General features: G+C 40.6%; 1 protein-coding gene across 3 annotated transcripts in view; it reads right to left on the bottom strand.

Annotated features, from left to right (window-relative positions):
• ctnnd2a (catenin (cadherin-associated protein), delta 2a) overlaps positions 1-22,691 on the bottom strand; it is a 323,353-nt gene that overhangs the window by 25,277 nt on the left and 275,385 nt on the right. For all 3 annotated transcript variants that reach the window (XM_056248935.1, XM_056248934.1, XM_056248936.1), the window contains 3 exons: positions 19,852-20,025; positions 15,742-15,892; positions 245-479 (listed from right to left, as the gene is read on the bottom strand). In XM_056248935.1, coding sequence (XP_056104910.1) covers positions 245-479; positions 15,742-15,892; positions 19,852-20,025 — 560 coding nt within the window. The remainder of the gene's footprint in view (positions 1-244; positions 480-15,741; positions 15,893-19,851; positions 20,026-22,691) is intronic.

Raw genomic sequence — 22,691 nt, forward strand, 5'->3', positions numbered from 1 at the left:
TCATGCTGTTCATCTCTTTAAAAAGGTGCTGGCATAAAAGTGGAACTGTGTAGCTGGAAAAATAAAATGTCTCCAAGAGCAATGCACAGTTTACAAAATAACTGACAGGCCTCGGGGTCCACGGAAAGACAAGCAAAAACAAAGTCATGGCCTAGTCCTACAACGGTTACACCGGATTGCAAGTGGTTAGTGATAAGATGCTGACCTTTTATCAAAAAACAAACAAACAAAAAAAACTACTTACTTGTCTCCTTTACTCCTAGCAATACCGATGAGCTTCTCAATGCCACCGGCGTCTCGTAAGGCCTTGGCGTTCTCCATGTTCTTGGTGATGACCTCGTGTAGGGCACAGCATATAGCCGTAACGGTGTCATCACACATGGTTTTACCTGCTGTGCTGTTTACCGTACCCCCGCTGCTTCCACTAGCATTACTCCCGCCCGGGAGCCGGTGCACGAGGTCCCGCATGGCGTACTTTCCTAGTCAAAGAGAAAAAATGGACAGAAAGGGCATATGAGGATGTGCTGATTAGCACTGGAGTAATTATGATAGTCAGGATGACATTTTTCACAGTCAGTAGACTATTGTGCTACAACTTATTCTTAATCTAGAGAATAATAATGCAGGAGCTGTGACAATTCAAGAGTGTCAGATGTGTCAGTTTAAGCATCACTGGATTTCTATGGAGGGGGTGTTATCCTGACTGCAAAGCGGATATAGGACTCGTGCTATTTGAACAAAGGAAAGAAAATATGAGAAAGTGGGAAAACTCTGACATTAACAGAACAGCAGGGGATGTGTAATTCAAATGGACTTGGCAACGCTCACACAGCACTGGAAAAATAACTTGACCAGTGGGAGAAGCAATTCGATTCTTGAGTTTATGTGTTTGTCATGAGACAAATTTGTGCTGTAACACACTAAGTGATATTAACAGGCAATCACAAGCGCAATGATCGCTACAGGATGTTGAGCGCTCCTTCCTAAAGCCAGTGGTGTACGGGACACCCCCTCATGGCGTTATGAGCCAATTATATGGTTACATTTTCCTAGAGTGGTTTTACTCCACACAGAAGCCACATCAAAGCAGCAAATATAAATGTTTGTTTACACACACTTTTAATGCCATACAAAGAAAGATTGCAGTAATTTACCCTGAAATTACAACCAACTGAAAAAAAATGGCACTGATTCACATGCACAGTGGACAGTAAACAAGACTTATTGTGAGATTAAGTTAAAGATAAACATTTTGTGAGATATAAAGTTACACTGAGAAATATAATGTCACATTGGGAGATATAAGCCCCTTTCACACAGTAATACAATTACTGTAAAATTACAAGAATGACTATTACACAAATATGCTATTCACACGTTCCTGCTTTTTACCGTTAAGAGACCATTCACACATCAGCACCAAAAAAAAAACACCGGTAAATTATGTGATGTCAGTCATTGAAAATGATCTTTGAACTCTATCTTTAAACGGTAATTTACCAGTAAAGACTGTATGTGTGAAGGGGACTAGTCACAGTGTGCCATATAAAGTCACATTATGAGATATAAAGCCACACTGTGAGATAAAAAGTCACACTGATAGATATAAAGCAACATTATGGGGGGCAGAGACTTTTGCCTCTGTTGGTAAACAAAATTAGCCAATCAGCATCGAGTATCTCAGATTCAGCAGTTAGAGTGTAGAGAGAAAAAAACACATCGCAGAGGAGGCTGGCCACCCTTGGTATATTAACCAATCATTGCAGAGACGCAAGTTGCATGATATTAGTTTGAACTGCTCCCGCTGATAGTAACTACCTTAATTACGGAAAGAAATGGAATATTTGATTGCCAACAAATTTAACAAGATACCATTCGAGCATCAGCTACAAGGAAGACCCCATGCCGAAGTTGCATAGACTGCAGCAATAAGCATCACTAAACGGGCGAACTTGCTCTTTTAATACGAGTTTTTGAACGTGCTCTTTTTGACATTTAAATGGACAGAAGGATGGATTTTCCTTCAAACGATAGGCTAGGTGAGTGAAATTATATTAATACTTTAATGTCTAAAAGTGACAAAAAAGCCATTTTTAAAACACTGTAAAAAAATACTCTTGGTTTGACTTAAAAAAGTAAGTTACCTGGTTGCCTTAAAGTTTTGAGTTCATTGAAATAAATTTTTTTAGTTAATACAACAAAGGAGATTGGTTTAATAAATAGAAACTTACATTATTATGTTATCTGAACCACATTCATTATCTAAGTTGATTTGTCAAAAGTTAATAGTAATAATCATTTTCTATTATTAAAATCCTCTATTTTAAAATCCACGAACCGCCACTGATGACAGAAATCTAGAAAGATATGAAATAGAGACAATTATTTAAGAGAAGACTAAATTGCTTAAAATGATCTCAACAGATCTCAACAACAAGAATATTGGTACTGCCATGTCAAAATATGCCATTATATATTTGTTGCTTACTCTTGAGGGGATCTAGAATTACCTACATGTCACACATTTAATTCTGCAATGGAGAAATGCAAACAGCTTGAGGGAAGCCCAGTAGGCATAGATCGCAAGTGTCTACATTTTGTCATTTTGTTGTTGTTTTGCTGCTCCATAGGATTTCTAATTTTAACTAAGAACAAAACATGAAATGCTACTGTGTAGAAATTTGTATTATTGGTAAAAACCGGTGTACGGACACAAGCCTACAAGATATTTCTGTGAAGTAGCCATCCATTTTCAATAAGAACAAGAAAATAGTTTGCAACTGAGTATTTTCCAGACTACTTGCCACTTTAATCATCCAAACGCTCAATAAATTGACCTTTGAAACACAGAAGAGTCCTTCTCCTTCTGGCACCCTATTATTCTATCACAGAAGCACACAGCTAATGAAATTAATCTAGGGCTGTTCAATTCTTTCTGCTAATTCCAAATAGTCTCCGAAGAAGAAACACAGACATCATTTTCTACATGAAGCACACTGCAGAAGGGCTTCGTTTTATCACCAATAAGCTTCCAGTTAATTGGTGTCTCCTTATCTTGTACCCGCAGGCAAAATCGTCTGTCTTGCGTGAGCTGGCAATATGGAGGCGGTCCAATGAGACGTGAGGTTTCTCAGAACAGCGAACTGGGGGAAAAATATGATTTTTTTTTTTTTTATACAATTATTGATCAGTGATATCTCTTCGTTCATTTAATCTCCAATATTCAATAAATAAGATGTCAAAACTGTATATGAAAAGTCATAGACATATACAAAAAAAGCTTTTCAGGTAGACACACATCGTGATCAGGATCCCACAGAGGAAGAGTGGCATGAAGAGGTGAAACAGGTGAAGTGTGGGACATTTTTAGTCCAGTTTTATGCCGTTTTATCACAATGAAACACAAGACTGCATGATTACGAGTAATCACGAGCTACGGACTCTTTAAGCTGCTGATTTTCAAGAACATGAAGTACTGCAATTCGGACAGGTTGTTTAATTCTGAACACCGATGTGAAGATCTCAAAGTCAGCATGAGAATGAAAAACAACACTGGAGAAGTAAAAAGGGCTTTAAGTAACACATTCACACTCCTCGTGATAAATGAAGAGTCTCTTTATGGACGGTTCTGCTACATGACGATGAGATCTAGCGACTGTATATGACTCAAGGCTAACCTTGACTCACTAGAGTGCTTCATCTACGAGCTCTTGGGATAGACGAAGGCTTAGTGGTAATCAGAGGTAAGTGCAGACCCTCCAGCCTATAACAGCCCATTCTCCCGGAAACAGGCAATCAGCTACACGGCCCTGGGCCATCATGAGCTCCACAAATACACACGCACACACAGACATTTAGAAAGAGAGAGTGCGCCCTTCTGTTATTGCTGCTTTTATGTACACTAAATTCGTGGCGACCAAGTAAGTAGACCTACGCTGTAAAGGACATTACAGGAAAAGTTCAGTGTTATTATTTATTTACTCACCTTTATGTCATGCCAAACCTGTTTGCTCTTTCTGTATAGCACAGATAGTTTAGAGTGACCATGTCTGTCATGCTCCAGAAAGGACAAAAAAACGAATCAAAAAGCAATATACAAGTTCCCTTTCGAGGGAACTCGCGATGCGTCACTTGACGCTTTGGGAACGCCCCCAGCGTGCATGCGTCTGAGCATCAATGTCAACTAGTCCAATGGAAAGAATGAGCGTCACGGGCGGGTGACGTCATGACCAGGAAGGGATAAAGGCTCACCCGGTGAAACGCGGCATTAGCTTCTGTGTCTCAGCAAGCGATCTGTGTCATTTTGTCTCTGTCTATTTACTGTTGTCTGTTGCGGAAAAGGATGGAAACTAAACAAGTGTACAAACAGTGTGCTTCTCCCTGCCCGCGTTATTTAACGGGTGGGGACACACACGAGCTTTGTGTCGTTTGTTTGGGAGTGGAGCATGCGGTCTCAGCCTTCGAGGGGGCTGAGTGCCAGCATTGTGAGATGTTACCGCTTCGCATGCTCCGCTCTCGCCTGTCACTCTTTGATAAAGAGAGTGGGCAGGCTCGCGATCCACAGGGATCAGGACCCGCGTCTGCTGAGGCAGCGCGGAGAATGCATTCCTGGGGATCGCAAAAGGATCTTTCGGAGGGGTTGGAGACGGGTCCGAGGGCTCTTTCTCCTTCCTTACCCGAGAGATCCAGTGCTCTCTCCCCGGTGTCGGAAGCACGCTCTGCGGTTTCTTCCGCCCGGGGAGAGAGCCCTCCATTACTTTATTGCTCTTCCTCCGAGGAGGTTGATGCGATGAGTGTGGAGAGTGTAAGCACACACATGGGGGAAAGAGATTCACAATTTATTTCCCCAGCATATGATGAGCTGGTGGATGTTATGTCGCGGGCTGTAGAGAAGTTAAATATTGAATGGCCATCTGAGAAGAAGGGCGCTCGTCCCAAAAGCAAATTAGATGAGCGCTTTTTATCTTCCACCACATTATCTCCACCACGAGGGCTTCCATTTTTTCCCGATTTGCACAAAGAAATTTCTAAATCGTGGGATAAACCATATTCATCACGTCTTTTCAGCCCTCATGTTAATACTTATTCGAGAATAAGAGGGCTGAAAGAGTATGGTTATGAGGCGATGCCCCAGGCGGAAGAGAATTTAGCCAGTTATCTTTCCCCTGGTCCTGCATCGTCTCTGAAAGCCTCGGCTTTGCCCACTAGACCGCTTAAAGCCACTTCGGTGTTAGTGGGCAAAGCTTATACGGCAGCAGGTCAAGCTGGAGCATGTCTGCATACTATGGCAGTGCTCCAGGCTTATCAAGCTGACCTGCTGGGGGATCTGGATAGTAGTGAGGGAGTCAGTCATGACGATATTCGTGAACTTCGTCGGGCTACCGATCTTTCTCTCAGGGCTACTAAGGAGACCGCCAGAGCAATTGGGCGGTCTATGGCAGCCTTGGTAGCTACTGAGAGACATTTATGGTTAAATCTGTCTGATATTAAAGAAAAAGATCGAGCTTTTTTATTAGATGCTCCGCTTGAACCTTCTGGTCTCTTCGGCGACGCAGTCCACGCGGTCGTCGAGAGATTTCAGGAGTCAAAGAAGCAAGCGGACGTTTTTAAAAAGTTTCTCCCTCGCCGGGTCCAGCCCCCTGGGACTGCTGGGCGTGAGCAGCCCCAGCCGTCGAGCTCATCATATCGTGTGCATCAGAAAGAGAGTGTTGCGTCTCGTGCACCTCCACGTAGAGACTGGAGACGGACGCAACCCTCTCAACCGAAGTCTTCTAAGTCGAAGCCGGATCTGAGGACCGTTCTTCAGGCGAAGAAGACTTCGGTTCAAAAAAAAAAAAGGTCCTGATGTTCATGCATCAGGCCTGTGAGGACAGCCCCGACCGAAGTGGAGCGGTGTACACCTCATTATACGGTGCCCGTTCCATTTCGGGGTCCTCACGAGACCGTTCTGCCAACCCTGCCACCCTTGGTGCTTCAGGGCGCAGCGGTCTCCAGCGAGTCGCTGATGCTATGCTGCGGCACAGCATCGGTTTCGCGCCCTCTGAGGGGGGCCTTAGAGCGGCCAGTTCAGGTAGTTCCTGCCATTATGTTTCAGGCTCCGGAATTGGCTGTCTCGATAACACCAGAGACCAGCCTCGAGAGGCTGGTTCCCTTAGTAAATTTTCTGGCAGCGTGGAAGCTTCTGCCGAATATTTCTCATTGGGTCCTGCAGATTGTAGAGAAAGGATACAGAATCCAGTTTGGTTCTCGTCCTCCTCGTTACAACGGGGTGCTGCCCACAGTGGTGCATCCCGAGCAGGCTCTGGTAATGGAGCAAGAGGTAAAGGCCCTGTTAGCAAAGGAAGCTATAGAACAGGTGTACTCACCCGACAGAGAGTCGGGTTTTTACAGCCGTTATTTCATTGTTCCAAAAAAGGATGGGGGGTTGCGTCCCATTTTAGATCTTCGTCTGTTGAATCGTTCAGTACAGAAACTCAAGTTCAAGATGCTGACACTCAAACAGATCGTGACTCAAATCAGATCCGAGGACTGGTTTGTCACGATAGATCTGAAGGACGCCTACTTCCATGTCTCCATCCTCCCTCAGCACAGGAAGTTCCTAAGGTTTTCTTTCGGGGGCAAAGAATACCAATATCGGGTTCTTCCTTTCGGTCTAGCTTTATCACCCCGCACGTTCACGAAATGCGTGGATGCAGCTCTAGCCCCTCTCAGGCTTCAGGGCATACGTATTCTGAACTACATCGACGACTGGCTGATTCTGGCGGAATCAGAGCAGTTGGCGGTTCGGCACCGAGGTGTCGTTCTCGCCCATATGCAGATGTTGGGGTTGAGGCTCAACGCCAAGAAGAGTGTTCTTTCTCCAGTACAGAGAACCACTTTCCTTGGTGTGGTATGGGATTCAGTGACGATGCGGGCCACTCTATCGCCCGTTCGTGTAGCTGCTATCCTGACAGCCACCAAAGAGCTAAAGCTAGGCCAGTCACGCACTGTGAAACAGTTCGAGAGACTGTTGGGTCTCTTGGCGGCAGCGTCCAACGTGATTCCTTTTGGCCTGCTGTACATGAGACCTTTGCAGTGGTGGCTCAGGACCAGGGGGTTCTCCCCGAGGGGAAACCCACTTCGTATGATCAAGATCACGCGGCGATGCCTTCGTGCCTTGGTTATATGGAAAAAACACTGGTTCTTAACCCAGGGTCCGGTGTTGGGAGCTCTCTGCCATCGAGTTACGATCTCGACAGATGCTTCCCTCACCGGCTGGGGAGCGGTAATGGAAGGCCGCTCGGTTCAGGGTCTGTGGAAAAGTCATCATCTTTCGTGGCACATCAATTGCCTGGAGATGATGGCTGTCTTCAATGCGTTGAGACAGTTTCTCCCAGACCTGAGGGGCCATCATGTGCTTGTACGAACAGACAACACATCAGTGGTCTCTTATCTGAACCGTCAGGGGGGTCTGCGGTCGCGTCCGCTCTGCAAACTGGCGCACCAGATCCTCCTGTGGTCTCTGGGGAAGGTACTCTCCCTGAGGGCAGTGTATATTCCTGGGGACCAGAATGTGGGGGCAGACATCCTGTCGAGGCAGGAGCTGAGGCCAGGGGACTGGAGACTCCACCCCGAGGCGGTGGAAAAAATTTGGGAGTTTTACGGCCAAGCAGAGGTGGATCTGTTTGCGTCTCAGCACACGACGCACTGTCCACTTTGGTTCTCCCTTACTCACCCAGCCCCCCTGGGGCTGGATGCTATGGTGCAGACGTGGCCGAGGCTACGTCTGTACGCATTTCCCCCTGTTGCTCTGCTCCCAGGAGTTCTGGAACGAGTCCGCCAGTACGGAATAAGCCTACTGCTTGTAGCACCACGCTGGCCGAGTCGGATCTGGTTTGCGGACCTGATCCATCTCTTAGACGGTCCTCCCTTGGAGATCCCGATCAGGAGAGACCTTCTGTCTCAGGCCGGGGGCACAATATTTCACCCTCGACCAGAGATTTGGAACCTGTGGGTTTGGCCTCTGAGGGGGCCCAACTCATAGAGAGTGGTCTCTCAGCTGAGGCTGCTGAGACCATCCTAAGCTCCAGAGCTCCAGCTACTAGGAAACTATATGCGCTGAAATGGAAAGTTTTTTCTGTATGGTGTCACCGACATCAGTGGGATCCGGTTAACTGTTCTGTGAACACAGTACTCGAGTTCTTGCAGGAGCGCTTTACGTCAGGTTTATGTCCTTCCACACTTAAGGTTTACGTGGCGGCCATTGCGGCTTACCACGCCCTGGTTGGGGGTACGTCGTTGGGTCGAGACCCCCTGATTACACGTTTCCTTCGTGGCACATTGAGGCTGAGGCCTGCAACTCGCACTAGGGTGCCAGCTTGGGATTTGGCAATAGTACTAGAAGGCCTGTCTAGGGCTCCATTCGAGCCCTTAGATTCGGTTTCAGAGAAATTTCTTACCCTTAAGACTATCTTTCTGCTAGCTATTTCGTCCCTTAAGAGAGTTGGAGACCTTCAGGCCCTTTCGGTTTCCCCCACTTGCCTTGAATTTGCACCGGGGATGGTCAAGGCGTTCTTATATCCAAAACAGGGATACGTCCCTAAGGTGCCGACCTTGATTCCGAGGCCTATCGTGCTGCAGGCTTTCTGTCCTCCTCCTTTTACATCTGCGGACCAGGAAAGGCTGAACCTCTTGTGTCCAGTGCGAGCACTGGATACTTATGTTCATCGGACATCGTCTATGAGGAAGTCCGACCAGTTATTTATTTGCTTTGGATCACCTAAGAAGGGTCTTCCTGCTTCTAAACAGACGGTTAGCAAGTGGATAGTCGAGGCTATTGCACTTGCATACGAGTACTCTGACCATCCGTGTCCCTTGGTGGTCAGAGCTCACTCAACGAGGGGTATGGCGGCCTCTAAAGCCTTGTTATTTGGGGTTTCCCTCCAAGACGTTTGTGATGCGGCAGGCTGGTCCTCACCGCTCACATTCGTCAGGTTTTACAGTTTGGACCTGGATGCTGCCCCAGGTTCTCAGGTGCTTAGTGCTTAGTTCCAACAGACTGACACTCAGGTACTTGGAATTCTGGCGGTTTGGGTATTCTCGTTCCCAAAGCGTCAAGTGACGCATCGCGAGTTCCCTCGAAAGGGAACGTCTCAGGTTACTACTGTAACCATAGTTCCCTGAGAAAGGGAACGAGACGATGCGTCACCCTGCCATACTTCCTGCTTCCCTGTGATCGGCTTGCTTCGACTTTTTGAAGCTAATGCCGCGTTTCACCGGGTGAGCCTTTATCCCTTCCTGGTCATGACGTCACCCGCCCGTGACGCTCATTCTTTCCATTGGACTAGTTGACATTGATGCTCAGACGCATGCACGCTGGGGGCGTTCCCAAAGCGTCAAGTGACGCATCGTCTCGTTCCCTTTCTCAGGGAACTATGGTTACAGTAGTAACCTGAGACGTTTTGACTTGTACACTATGTTGCAAGAACGGACTCTTTCAAAATATCTCTGTTTGAATTTCACGCGTAAAATAATATAATACAGTTGGGGTCTTCAACTTATAAGGGTTATATACTGTATGAATTTGAGTGTTACATTTTAAGCTTAGCCTAATATAACATGCATTTAGTATCATATTAATGTATTTATACTGCCTTTCAAAAGTTTGGGGTCTGTAAGATTTTTGAATGAAGTTTTTTATGCTCACCAAGGCTGCATTTACTTAATCAAAATGCATTAAAAACACCAAGAAATATTATTACAGCTTGAAATAACTGTTTTCTATTTGTATATATTTTAAAATGTATTTTTTCCTGCGATTGTAAAGCTGAATTTTCTTCAGTCTTCAGTGTCACATGATGCTTCATTGCTTATTATTATCACCATCATGTTGAAAACAGTTGTGTAGCTTAATATTTGTGTAGAAACCATGATACATTTGTATAGAAAGTTCAAAAGAACAACATCTACTTGAAATAGAATTTTGTTTGTTTTTTTGTAATATGCAAAAGTCTTTACTGTCACTTTTGGTCATTTTTGCAGAATAATAATATTAATTTCTTTTAAAAAAAAAAATCAGATTAAAAAAATATTAATAAGACAATTTGGCTGAACTTTAGTTTCAGCTTCATTTCCATTATTTCATTTCATTTTTACGTCATACTTTATTATTATGTTTACATCAAAATGTATTTATTTTTTACTTTTTATTTTATTTTTAGCTTTTAGTTGAAGTTCATTTCACATTGTTTTGCTTAATAAATATATTTGATTATATATGTATATATTAATATATTTTTTTAAAGATAAAACAATTACACTATCATTGTGGACACGTTAAAAACAACTCATAACGGATGAGTAAATAATGATAGCATTTTTATTACACTATCCCTTTAAGCTGAAAGCAACATCCCTCTGTTTCTCTGGGAAGAACACACACAGGTGGTTGACAACTGCATATAATGACTGAAATGGCATATTAAAATGGAACTGAATAAAATGAAGAGCATTAATTTTCTCTGTCTGAGTTCAAAGAGAGTTGGTAAAATGTTCCATGAAGGCCTGAGGGTTCTCGGCTGGGTTTGAAATGTCACACAGCGGTGAAAGGCTTTGGGCAGCATTTCTGTGAGCCTTTATCCTGAAATAACATTTAAATGGATCCAAAGAGGTTTTTTTTTTTTATTTAACGAAGCTAACAGCAGGTTCAAACCCCACTGGCAGAAAATTACAGACTTGGACATAAAAGAGAAGACAAGGCATTCGAAGACGGAGCTTAAAACAAAATTATTCTTAAAGGTCAGGGAGCAAATTAAATTGTAAATCAGCCACCATGGAGACTATTTAAAAGGCGAACTTTTAAGTGCTATATCACTCCCCATTTCCGCCTTTGATGTGTGTCATAATGGATTGAAAGCAAAAGCATCTTACTGAAGACCTATGGATGCAATTTTAAACAGAGCCACCTTGTGGAGGGGGAGCCGGGACAGATGGAAAGATAGATTGAATGGCTGGATTTAGCCACAGAAAAGATAAAGTGGTGATTTTCTCGTGTCATTATTATGAAGCAGCTCTTTTGCTTCTAGGCACCTCTGGCAATCTCCTAATGAAAGAGAGAGAAAACAGATAAAGGAAGGGAAGATGGAAAAATGACCAAACGGATGCATGAGGGAGCGTGTGAGAGATGGGAAGATTGGCTGCAAATTGAAGCGGGAGAGGACGTCGATTGGTCACAGCTGCGCACACACACACACACACACACACACACGGTTATTTCTCTAAAGGCCACTCTGTTGAGCACATGCCCTCTTTTCTCATCATGTGTGCAGGTGGGCGGCTAATATGAGTCTTTCAATCATCAAATCCGGGATGAAACTTTCAATGATGGATCAGAACTTTTCAAATCCCTCTCCATCAACTGAAATGTCGGACCTTCGAAACAAGCCGAGTAAAGCTGGTTTTCAAACATGCAGCACAACTTCAAACATTTCCAACAAATCCACCGAGCTTTGTCTGCTAGTCCTCTGAAGAACGTGTCTCATCATGGTCCGTATGCCCACACCAATACCCTCCTATTTCAACGTCTGGAAAAGTTTTGCCACCTGAAAGCTTGGAGAGCCATTCCGATTACAAATCAAACTGCTCTGCTGCTCATCCAATGCTATGCTTAACTTGGGGGTGTGTGTGTTCATTCATGCCCGTTACGCCTGATGTTGTGTGTGTTGAAGCCTCAAACAGCATCTTGGGGATTACAAACATTATGTTTAAAACTCAGCCACCGAAACTCACATAAACCCCACTGACAAATATACATTTTCTCCTCAACGCAGAGGTTTTTTAGACCAAGTTTTTTCACTGCTAATACACAAAATATTTCTTAGAGCCCATAACACAGTAATATATATAAATAAAATAAAAAACATCGATATTGTATATAAATCGAAATACATTTTTTTTTATATATTTTTAAATATATATTTAATTATATAATATATTTTTTAATAACAGCATGTAAAATAAAAGTAAAAAAAAAAGATTAATAAGATACATATATGTAGATGTAACAGTATTTTTTTTAAATATGAAATTATAAAAAGATCTCTCTCACAAGGAAATCCAGTAGATGAAGTGCTTCTTTCTCCGGTAACAGTAAATATTAAACAGGATATTCCTTGAATCATACATCAACAGGAAGAGGAGTTTTTTTTCACTTGCTTATTTATCAAAACAATGTAATATAAACAGTTTGAACCGGTTTCCCTTATAATAAATCAAATTGACCCCCCTTGACCCCTTAACCAAGCCTTAAACCTACCCGTGCCACCAAATCAGTCCTTAACCTTACCAGTATCACACCTTAATAGCAAAAGTGTTTTTTCGTAATAGAACATGAACACATTGTACCTAACAATACTTTTTTTTTTTTGACGTAAGTACATAGTAGTTAAAGACACTATATAATATAAAGTGGGAACAGTCATTCATATATTGTTCAATTTTCTGTTGAACATCCGGATCAGGGATCACTCATACTGTAGCTACAAAACATGTTTTTGCATTTGTAAATGTACAAAAAGTGCATTAGGTAATATATGAACTGAAGTTTAAAGACCCTTTTCATGAAGTGCGTGATCATATGAATTGAAAGTTTAATGACATTTGTAAGCATTTTAATTTACATTAAATAATGATTTGTAGTGTTTAATAAGTTCATTAGTAAACATTAACAAGCACATTATCTCATATTTCAAGCTTTGTGAATATATATAAGCTAATGATCTGTTAAGCATTATATAATGTTTGTTAATGATTTATTAATGAAAGTTATTATAAAGCGTAACCTAAAAATAATCATAAAAGAGAAAAAGACAAAGCAGAAACAGAGATTACATTTATACTGTACCTGAGGGCTTTTAAATGGCAATGAGTTTCAAAAGTGTACATAAAACTAAAATGCAGCAAAATCCAAAATTCTCTTTTAACCTTGTGTAAAAAAATCTTCTAATCTGCAGTTTATCAGAAGAATACAGTATCAAAGCTCCAGGATAAAGCTTGATGCTGTGAAACTGGATGGTTAAATTCATTTATACAAACAATCAATCTTAAATTTAATACATGATCAAACGGCATAACTGAATGGCCTATTTACATTCAATTCATATTCCCAGTTTCCATTCCTGAGCTAAATGTTTAAGAGTTTCGTAAAATAGTTCAAATATAGATTCAGTAAAATACATCACTGATGAAAAGACAAGACTGTGGGAGAACATACAAAAAGAGGGACCTTGCTTGATTTTTTTGCTCACGGCTCTCAAAATCTTTTGATGGATGGCCATGTTGAACCGTCTATAAAAGCAAAGTGTGAGAACAGCCGCCAGTCACAGACCGTGTTTACATGCACACACTTCTGTCAATACGAATCAATTTAGAGTCCGATTGTACCATTTATAAACTCTGATCTGATAAAAATAGCAATTTACATGTACTGTATGCAATCTATTTTTGAATTATCTATACATCTATACATGCTAAATCTACAAAGACAGGAAGCACATTTCAATGGCGATCTATAATTGAAGACAATGCGATCTGAATGATTTTGGATGATGTGCAAATCTAGGCAGACTCCAGGTGGCAAATGCGCACCAGTTGTTTTGGGAGCTGAGAGGGGCAGCAGAACGAGACCGGGGAGCCGTTTCCATGGAGACGGCGAGACTCGCCAGGGAAACCACATTTATTAGCGGGTGAGATCAATAGTCTGCTGGTGATGTCACTGGGAGAATGTTGTGAATCAGTGTGAGATGAGATGAAGGAAGAAGAAAACAAGCTCTAATTATGCACCTGATGCGGCGGGTCAGCATGTGACAACAGGGACCCGCAGCGGACCCAGAGTCTGATCCTGTCATGTACATGTTAATGTGTTTAATTCTGAGCCAGTGCAATGCTAAACACCAGCGGCTCTGTATGAAGGTAAGGTCACATCCCAGTTGATGAAAACCTCAAAAATAATGACACATGATTGGAGTTACTTGTTTATGGTCATGGAGGGGAGGCACAATTATACTATCCTAAACAGAGTCACTTCGACCCACTTCACCTCTTCGTTGAGAGTAAACAATGAAAGAACTACCAGCATCTTATTCTTACAGAAACAGAGAAGGTTAATTTTTTTGTCAGCAGTGACAATGAAAGACCGTGAAAACATTGTCCTCCCTATTCAGAGGCATAACTTGAGCTCTCCTAATGCGGTGTAGCGCGCCAAGCGATTAAACGCATCTCTTCCATGTTAATCTTGTTCTAAACAGTGGAAACGTGATGAAGTACCACTCAAAAAGATATTGGGCGAATTCCATTGAAAGTGAGCATCACTATGCCCTACTCACTCTGAAGGGCAGAGCACTTGAAGTGAGCACTCTGAAGGGTTTTGTGAGAACAATATAAGCGTTAGGAACACCCCACACTTGTATATTGTATCTGATTGTTGCCTTATTAACACAGCAGAATCAATCCATACAGTTATTGTAGCTAATAAAACATTTGCATACGTTTTAGCCATGGGTCATTATTCCATATTTAAATTTGAGCATGGCTGCTTTTTGTGGCACTTGAGGTAAACATGAAAATACATCAATTTACAAGAAACTGATATTTTCTGTTGGGTTTTTAGTTACAAATAAATGACCTCAGTTTACAAAATTATTTGAGGATGTGCCACTCATGATCACATGATCAGAAATGACAAAATGATATGTATTATAAAGTGGGAATTATATGTACGCTTTGCTTATGATGCTGAGGATGGGCCCTTTGTGACGGGATTTAGACAGTTACTCACTTTTATTTGGAGTGACCCTTTGAATAGCCTCTGAAACCTTTGAGTTGCATGTCACTTTCAGTGAAGTCAGCTGACCAACACAAGCAAAAATAAAAATAAAATAAAAACTGAAAAAAAGCCAAAGCTAAAATCAAAATAGTTAGTTTGGAACGATCCTTTTTTATGTTGCCCCCAAGCAAAACCACAAAACTCACTTTCAGAAGTAAGTCGAACAAAACAATAAAACAACCTAACCAAAACAAACGAAAAACGATGCATGTCACTTTCTGTAATACCAGAATATCAACACAAAACAAATGAAAACTTAACCAAAAGAAAACAAACAAAATACAAAGCACAATCAAAGCAGTTCAAAAGGAAAAACTTGAGTAGCCTCCATGCAAAACTTCAAAAACATTTGAGTTGCATGTCAGTAAAGTCAGCTGCACAACCCCCCCCCCCCAAAACAACAACCTATCAGACCAAAACAAAACAACCCAAAAACGAAACCAAAATAAAAACCAAAACAATTACTTTTAAACAAACTTTAGATTAGCCTCAATGCAAAATATTCGAGTTGCATACTATGTCCAGTAAAGTCAGCAACGAAAAAAACAAAAACAAACCCAAATCAAAACCATTTATATAAACAGTTCCACAAAAGCTGTCCCCCCAAGCCTAGAATGTGCAGCCTGATGCCTCCTAACCCATTTAAAATGACGAGTGGCCAGAAAATGTGTAATAATAAAATGACAGTTATCTTCCTTTGAGCTGAGAGCGAACGGCCCTCTTTACCACACTGGCTAACAGAAGAGACTGGACTCCATTACAGAGAAGCCAAAGAGACCACAGCTGTTAACCCTGAGCTCTACAAATCTGAGGGCTCAGAACCATTTGAAACAAAGTGAATAAAAGAAGACAGTCAAGAGAGGGAAAAAAAAGGACCGTACCGATTAACTCTTTATTTCTGATGTCCAAGGCCATGTTTCTGAGTGCGGTAGCGACGGCACACACCACGCGGTCGTTGTCTATCCTCAGCAGCTCCACCAGGATGGGCAGACCCTTCTCTTTCCTCACCGCCGCACGGATGTACACTGACCACTAGGGGAGACACACACAAATAAACAGGTATAAGTTGCTAAGTATGACAATATTATTACAGTTTTCCAACTATATATAGTTCTACATATCAGCAGTTTTTAGGAGACCACGAAGTGCATCTTCATAGTTGGATATGCCATGTGGGCAGATGTCTGTAAAGTGTCTCATTTTTGATTCAGCTTCCCGCTGACCGTGTAATCACACTCCCCAGGTTACAGTGAAAGACTAATACTAGCTCAGAGCTTTTGCTCTCACAGGTTCTCTATGTATGACCCCAGCTGTGGGATCAGGCTTTATCAGTGATGGAGTGTCAGCTCAGATTAGACTCTCTGCTACCCGGCACTTCTGCTGCAACAGGGGAGACCCAAAGGGCATCCCCTCAGATTCCTCATTTATGAGGACCTCTGTATGTGTGCATAAGAAAAACAGAGACAATAACACAATGACAGAGGCTCTGTCTTGTGAGCTGCCAACCTAGACAGCATTTACACACATAGGAGCACTCAAGACTTGAAAATTGTCTTAAACACTAGGCTGTCTAATAAGATACCTAATTTTGCACAAATTGAAAAGCATCACATGGGTCCGTCACAGATTTAAGTCATTCCCAAGTGCATTGAAAAGATTAATCACATATAGCAAAATACTGATCATAAATAAGCTACTTAGACTATGGTTCAAAAGTTTAGAGTCGGAAATTTTTTTTAAATGTTTTTTTTTTAAGTCTCTTATGATTAAATTATTTATTTATTTGATTAAAGCTGCAGTCCGTAGCTTTTTTGGGGTTAAAAATGATCCAAAATACATATTTGATTAAATACATAACCAGCCAGTGTTCAAAACTCTCTGCTTGCCTTAGCTCGATTCAAAGCGGTAAACTTGTAATAATGTTTTTAACTCCAGTGGTACTGGTGGATTTCCGCGGGAGATTCGAGCATGTCTTTGCGTCATTACGTCACATCTTTAAACATAAAGAAGGAGTCTCGGCTAGTAGGCTATATTGCGTGTGAGGATGCTGGAGGTGGAGATTTAGCCTTTTCTCACAGCACTTGATATAATTAAACTTATCAATTTGATGGCGGATCCAGAAAGGTTCAAACGACAATCACCAGTGACAACTGGAGACTCACCCGTTGTAAAATGCAAAAGACTTCGTTCGGACTTCGGAGTGGCTACAGAAAAAGAGAGACTGCAACTGGACCCATGTAGGGTTGCCACCTGTCCCGGTTTTACCGGGATTGTCCTTCTTTTTAATAACTTGTCCCGGGAAATTTATGCACTCTCCCGGGACACTGAATGTCCTGGTTTTCGAAAGGCTACGTGAATATGTTCAAACTGTGTAGCGCGCGCACGACAGAGAGGGAGAGAGCGAGAGACCTTGCATGTGTGTGCTAGTGTGCGTGTGTGCCTCAAAAAGCGCATGTAAGAAGCGCGCATGTAATCGCCTTCCCCCGTTGGGCGGGTCATCGATATGTAAAGAGGCGAATGTAAGAATGTAAAAATACTCAGCAATGGTGTTGACTTGTGAATTTGCACATGGTTTGTCTTTATGCATTTTAAAAACACCACATAGACATATAAACAACATTAAAAGCTTGATTTTCATCCCAGGGGGACTTTAAGAGTCTATATGATTGGACCATTATTGCAGTGATTATTATGTTTCTAGCATGTTATATGTTTGGTAACAGTTCTTTTAACCCTAATTGATGGACACCCTGAGAGACCATTTCTTGATGGAAATAACATCACAACATTCATTTCCATCAAGAGGTGCATCATTTTTTTGGACAATGCAAGAGTCAAGCACTCAGTTAAGTCTCCTCCAGCACACCCCAAAGACTTCCAACGAATTTAAAGTCTGGACTGAGAGGTGCCAATTCATGTGTGAAAATGATTCTTCAAGCTCCCTCCCAACCATTCTTTCACGGTTTGAGCCTGATGAATCTTGACATTGTCATCCTGGAATATGGCCATGATGTGTCTTCCTACATGGTTGTTTAAGTAATGAAAAGCTACACACTCCATTAATTAGGGTTAGAAGAACTGTTGGCAAACATAACACACTAGAAACATAATAATCACTGCAATAATGATTCAGTCATAGACTCTTAAGCATTTGCCTATTTAAATACAAACAGCGCCTTTTTGGCGGGCACTGTATTTTAAAATGTAATTTATATCTGTGATTCAATTTTCAAGAAACTCAAGGAACTTTCTTATTATTATCAATGTTGAAAACAGTAGTGCTGCTACCTCCAAAGTGTTAGACTAGCAGCAAGCTAATTAGTTAGTCGACTGGTTAGTCGAGGCTCTGCGCGCTTTACTTGAGTTGCTGCACATGCTGTTTCAAATCAATCACTTGTAAGATTCCTTTGCAGTTAGGATGCTGCCTAACATGGTGTCTAACAAGCAATCGGTTTTATTTCTGACGCTTAGTTTCTATTTCTATTCCAGATTGGCTGAGATTGTATTGAATCAGGTAAAATATATCACAGAGGCAGCTTACTAGATTTAGGAAAAGAGAAATGGAATAGAAATACGGTTGTGTGGATATGTAAATCTGTCATTTAGTTAAAATCAACTTGTATCGGTGCTAAAAGTAATTCAATTAAATAAATATCCTTGAAAATGTGATCAATTCTTGACGACAAAGCATTCTTCACAAGTGTTTTTTTTTTTATATCCGTCTTAAGTTAAGGGCTTTGTTTCCATTTCCTAGAACTCCTGGCGTGGGATTTATTAATCCCACTGTCCAAAATGAACTTTGAAAACATAAACAGAGAGCTTAGTTCACATATTAAACCAGGGCTCAATGTCAGCTCTTCTAGATGAACAAACAGAGCGGCAATTTTTGTGAACCGGACAAAATGGGCAGACAGACTCTGTCTCTTCCTCTCTCTGTTGCTTATCCCTTTGTCTCTCCTACAAACTCAACCCAACAACAAACACGTATACAACCTGATGCCCTGTAGGTGTAGAGAGGGGTCATAGGGACGTCGCTTTCATTTAACTTCTTGAAGGGGGTCTAAACCTGTTATGAGACTTCAAAACCAATCCAATTGCATCTGTCTCCATCTAAGAGTATTGATCTTGCAGAGCACATCGGGTGGATTAGAGCTCTCGAGCAACAGAGGTAAAACAAGCTTTTGTTGCTGAGAGACGGTAAAAAGGATGTGAGAACAAAGGGAGAAGCGGAAGCAAAGAGGGAGATTGGTACTGGTTTAAACATCTGATGAAAGCAACTACTTTCAGATCAGGAAAAAAGCAATATTACATCATTTCTTGTCACACTGTTCAATAAATTTAGATTCTGACAGCAGTGAATATACCCTTCACTGAAAATAAGTTGCTATGCTAAGGTGTTTTGAGTGGTTCTTTGCATGTTGCTATGAATTGTAATACTTTGAGCCATAAAAAATTATAAATGTTTTAATCTATTTAAAAATATATATTTTAATATTTTTTAAATGTTTCTAAAGACCCCTAATGCTACCAAGAAAGAAAATATAAAACATATTATATAAATAAATATTATTTGAAATTATTTAAATACCCCCAACCCTAAGTTTACATTTGCTTGCACTCAGACAGATACCAATAATAATAATAATAATAATAAAACAATAATTAAATATTTTAAAATTAATTAAAATCATTGAATACTTTTTAAAATATCTTTGAATACTTTTTAAAATATTTTTTAATGACCCCTAACCCCAAGTAAACATTGGCTTCCACTCAGAAAGATACCAATAATTAAGAATAAAAATAAATAAATTGGACGATGCGGCCATAGACAGGTACCAACAAATAAAGAAATCAATCAATAAATCGGCGTAAATGGTCATATATTTCAAACAGTTCATCACCAATGATGAATGCTGACACATAAATATCAGTTAATTTATTTGTATTTTAAACAACAATATGTTATGCATACCGAGCCAAGAGCTTACCTTCCAACTCCCGGCAGCCAGGTTCTGCAGCGCCCCGGCGGCCCCCTCCAGCGTGTCCGGGTTGGAACACTCGGACAGGAGGGTGAGGTAGGGCTTTACTATTGACGGATGCCACAGCATCTGAATACCCTTGGGGGGATCTGCAGTATCTGGCAGCGGTCCCACACCATCCCACTACAGAAACAAAGAGTGTGACATGAAAAACAACAAAGTCAGACAGGAAGACACACAAAATCCCTCACCATTTACATTTAAAAGGGGTGTTCACACTGACATAAATCTGCAGCGAGCAGCTATTCGACTACCAATGAGAAATCAGAGAAGAACATGTGATCTGACTGAGAAGTTACTGAGAGGATTTTACTGTTCTATATGAATTATATATACGCTAATGTTCAAGAGTTTGGGGTTGGTACGTTTAAAAAAAAAGTTTTTGAAAGAAGTCTTCTAAATTTACAAAGGCTGCATTTATTTGTATAGGAAAAACAAAAAAATGTTGAAACTTTTTTTTTTAGAAAACTTTTCTATTTGAATGTATTTTAAAATCGAATTTATTCCTTTGACAAGAAAGCTGAATTTTCAGCATCATTACTCCAGTCTTCAGTGTCAAATGATCTTTCAGAAATCATTTTAATATGGTGCTGAAGAAACAACTATTATTATTATCAATATTAAAACATGTTTTTTTCCACTTAATATTTATGTGGAAACCATTTCTTCCCCAGGATTCTTTGATGAATAGAAAGTTCTAAACATTTGTTTGTATGCAATTTATTTGACTGCAATCAGCATTTATTTGAATACAAATCCAATTATAATTATCTTTAATGTAAGATTATAAATATCTTTAGTCACATTTGATTAATTTAACGCCTCTTTGCAGAATAAAAGTATACATTTCTTAAATCTTAATGAGACAAAACATTTTGAACAGTAGTGTATATCTATATAATAAAAAAAATGATATAAGGATAACCACATCAGAAATTGTTTGCATTCAGATTCATGAATGAATAATTGTTTCTCTTCATCATGATATGATGTATTATACACTGCTGCATTTTCTATTACTGTACAAACAGCTTCAGAGTGTTCATTTTTAGCGGCAAGAAACACTTTTTAGTTTTACTTATTGATCTTTTGTTAACAGATTTTGCCACCAATAACATTACGGCATCCGACCAACAGTACAGCCGCAGCGACCTGGTGAACTCCTGAGATAAAATCACTGTCATTCTGAATCTGTACAGGACAAAAGTCGACTGTAACCCCCTGGCACACACACACACACACACACACACACACACACACACAAACCCAGATCTCTTGACAAATCTGGGCCTGAATAAACACAGACCCGGGCAGGAAAGACGAGCTGTAAGCCTGTGTTTGGCTGACTCTGAGGCGTGTGGGTGAGTCGGTTTGAAAAGTGCTGGTCTCACAGGCTGACCTACTTTCAGGCAGAGCAACTTGTGAAAAACCTCAGCATCTCAAACTAGCTCTGGCACTCAGCCTCACTCTCCCTTCATTATTAATGAGTCTGTTTTCATCTCCCCTCTGTTGTTCAATCAACTGCTGGAGGGTGGAGAAGCCCCTGTGAGGCTGCTGCTTTCCATACGCTGAACGCAAAGAAGTGGAGAGGAGACGTGGATTAAACTGTGGTTTCACTATATGCAAACAGTGAGTGCAACATTTCACTCTCATTTAGCCTTACACCGTGTCTACACCGGAAGTGAGCGGTGCAACGCATGCGACAAAAGCCAATAGAAGCCATTATAATCAGTGTGCGAGGTGTGATGCGTCGAGTCCCCGAAAGTAATCTGATACTCCATTCTATTTCTGGAGTACAGTACTCCACACACACACTTGCACTTCTGACAACAGGACAAATGGATTTGTAAAGGTCACGCCTGGTGTAGACATGTTGTTACACAATTGCTGCTAAAACTATTTTTTATTAATAAAAAAGATCCTTGCTAAGGAAAGCATCAGGATCAACGACATGCAGCTCATTTTTATCCAGATCTATTGAATAATTTTATGATGAAATGTTTTACAGTTCTGAATAAAAATATAGGTGATGCAATCTGTGGTGTAACTATCCAGAGATTGTGAAAAAGACAAAGGCTGAGATCCTTGGAAGAAAGACTTATATTATTATTTATTTAAAAACACAAGCAACGAAGTAGTTCCATTTTAAAATATCATTAATATATGGAGAACTTTTGTCTGCCAAAGTGAGAGTGTGTAACTAAAATTCAAGCAGCCATTTTGTTGTCAACTGACAAGAAAAAAAATACAGAAGATGACCACTGTAGAGCAAGGTCAAGTTTTTTAATGCATTTTTTTTAAATACATCATTTTATCATTTATAATATATTTAATTAATATAGAAAAGAGAAGTTATTTCAGGTAAAACTGAATAACCCTAAGAAAATGATGATAAACAAAATCATGATATTTGTAAACAACTACTCTTCATTATAAGGTGTCCTTACAGTGTAATTATACATTTAAATACAGTGTAATATTAATTAACTACATGCACTTACTATAGGGTTAGGATAAGTGTTTGGTTTAAGGTTAATTGCCCGTAATTATGCATAATGTATAGTTATTACTATAGTAACTACAACATGCACCATGTGTAACGAACACTAAAACAAAGTGTTACCAATATTTTTTTATTAGATGGCTATGCATTTGACCACTTGTCATGGAAAATGTACATATCTGACCACTTTTCATGGAAAATAATGTACATATTTATGAAATGACAAAAATGTATGAGATTTTTCTAAACAACAAAGATTATATTTCTAAGAACTTCGATCTCGCAC

This window comes from Rhinichthys klamathensis, unplaced genomic scaffold (genome assembly GCF_029890125.1).
Source record: "Rhinichthys klamathensis goyatoka isolate OS25496 unplaced genomic scaffold, OSU_Roscu_1.1 h1tg000059l_1, whole genome shotgun sequence".
NCBI classification, from domain to species: Eukaryota; Metazoa; Chordata; class Actinopteri; order Cypriniformes; family Leuciscidae; genus Rhinichthys; species Rhinichthys klamathensis.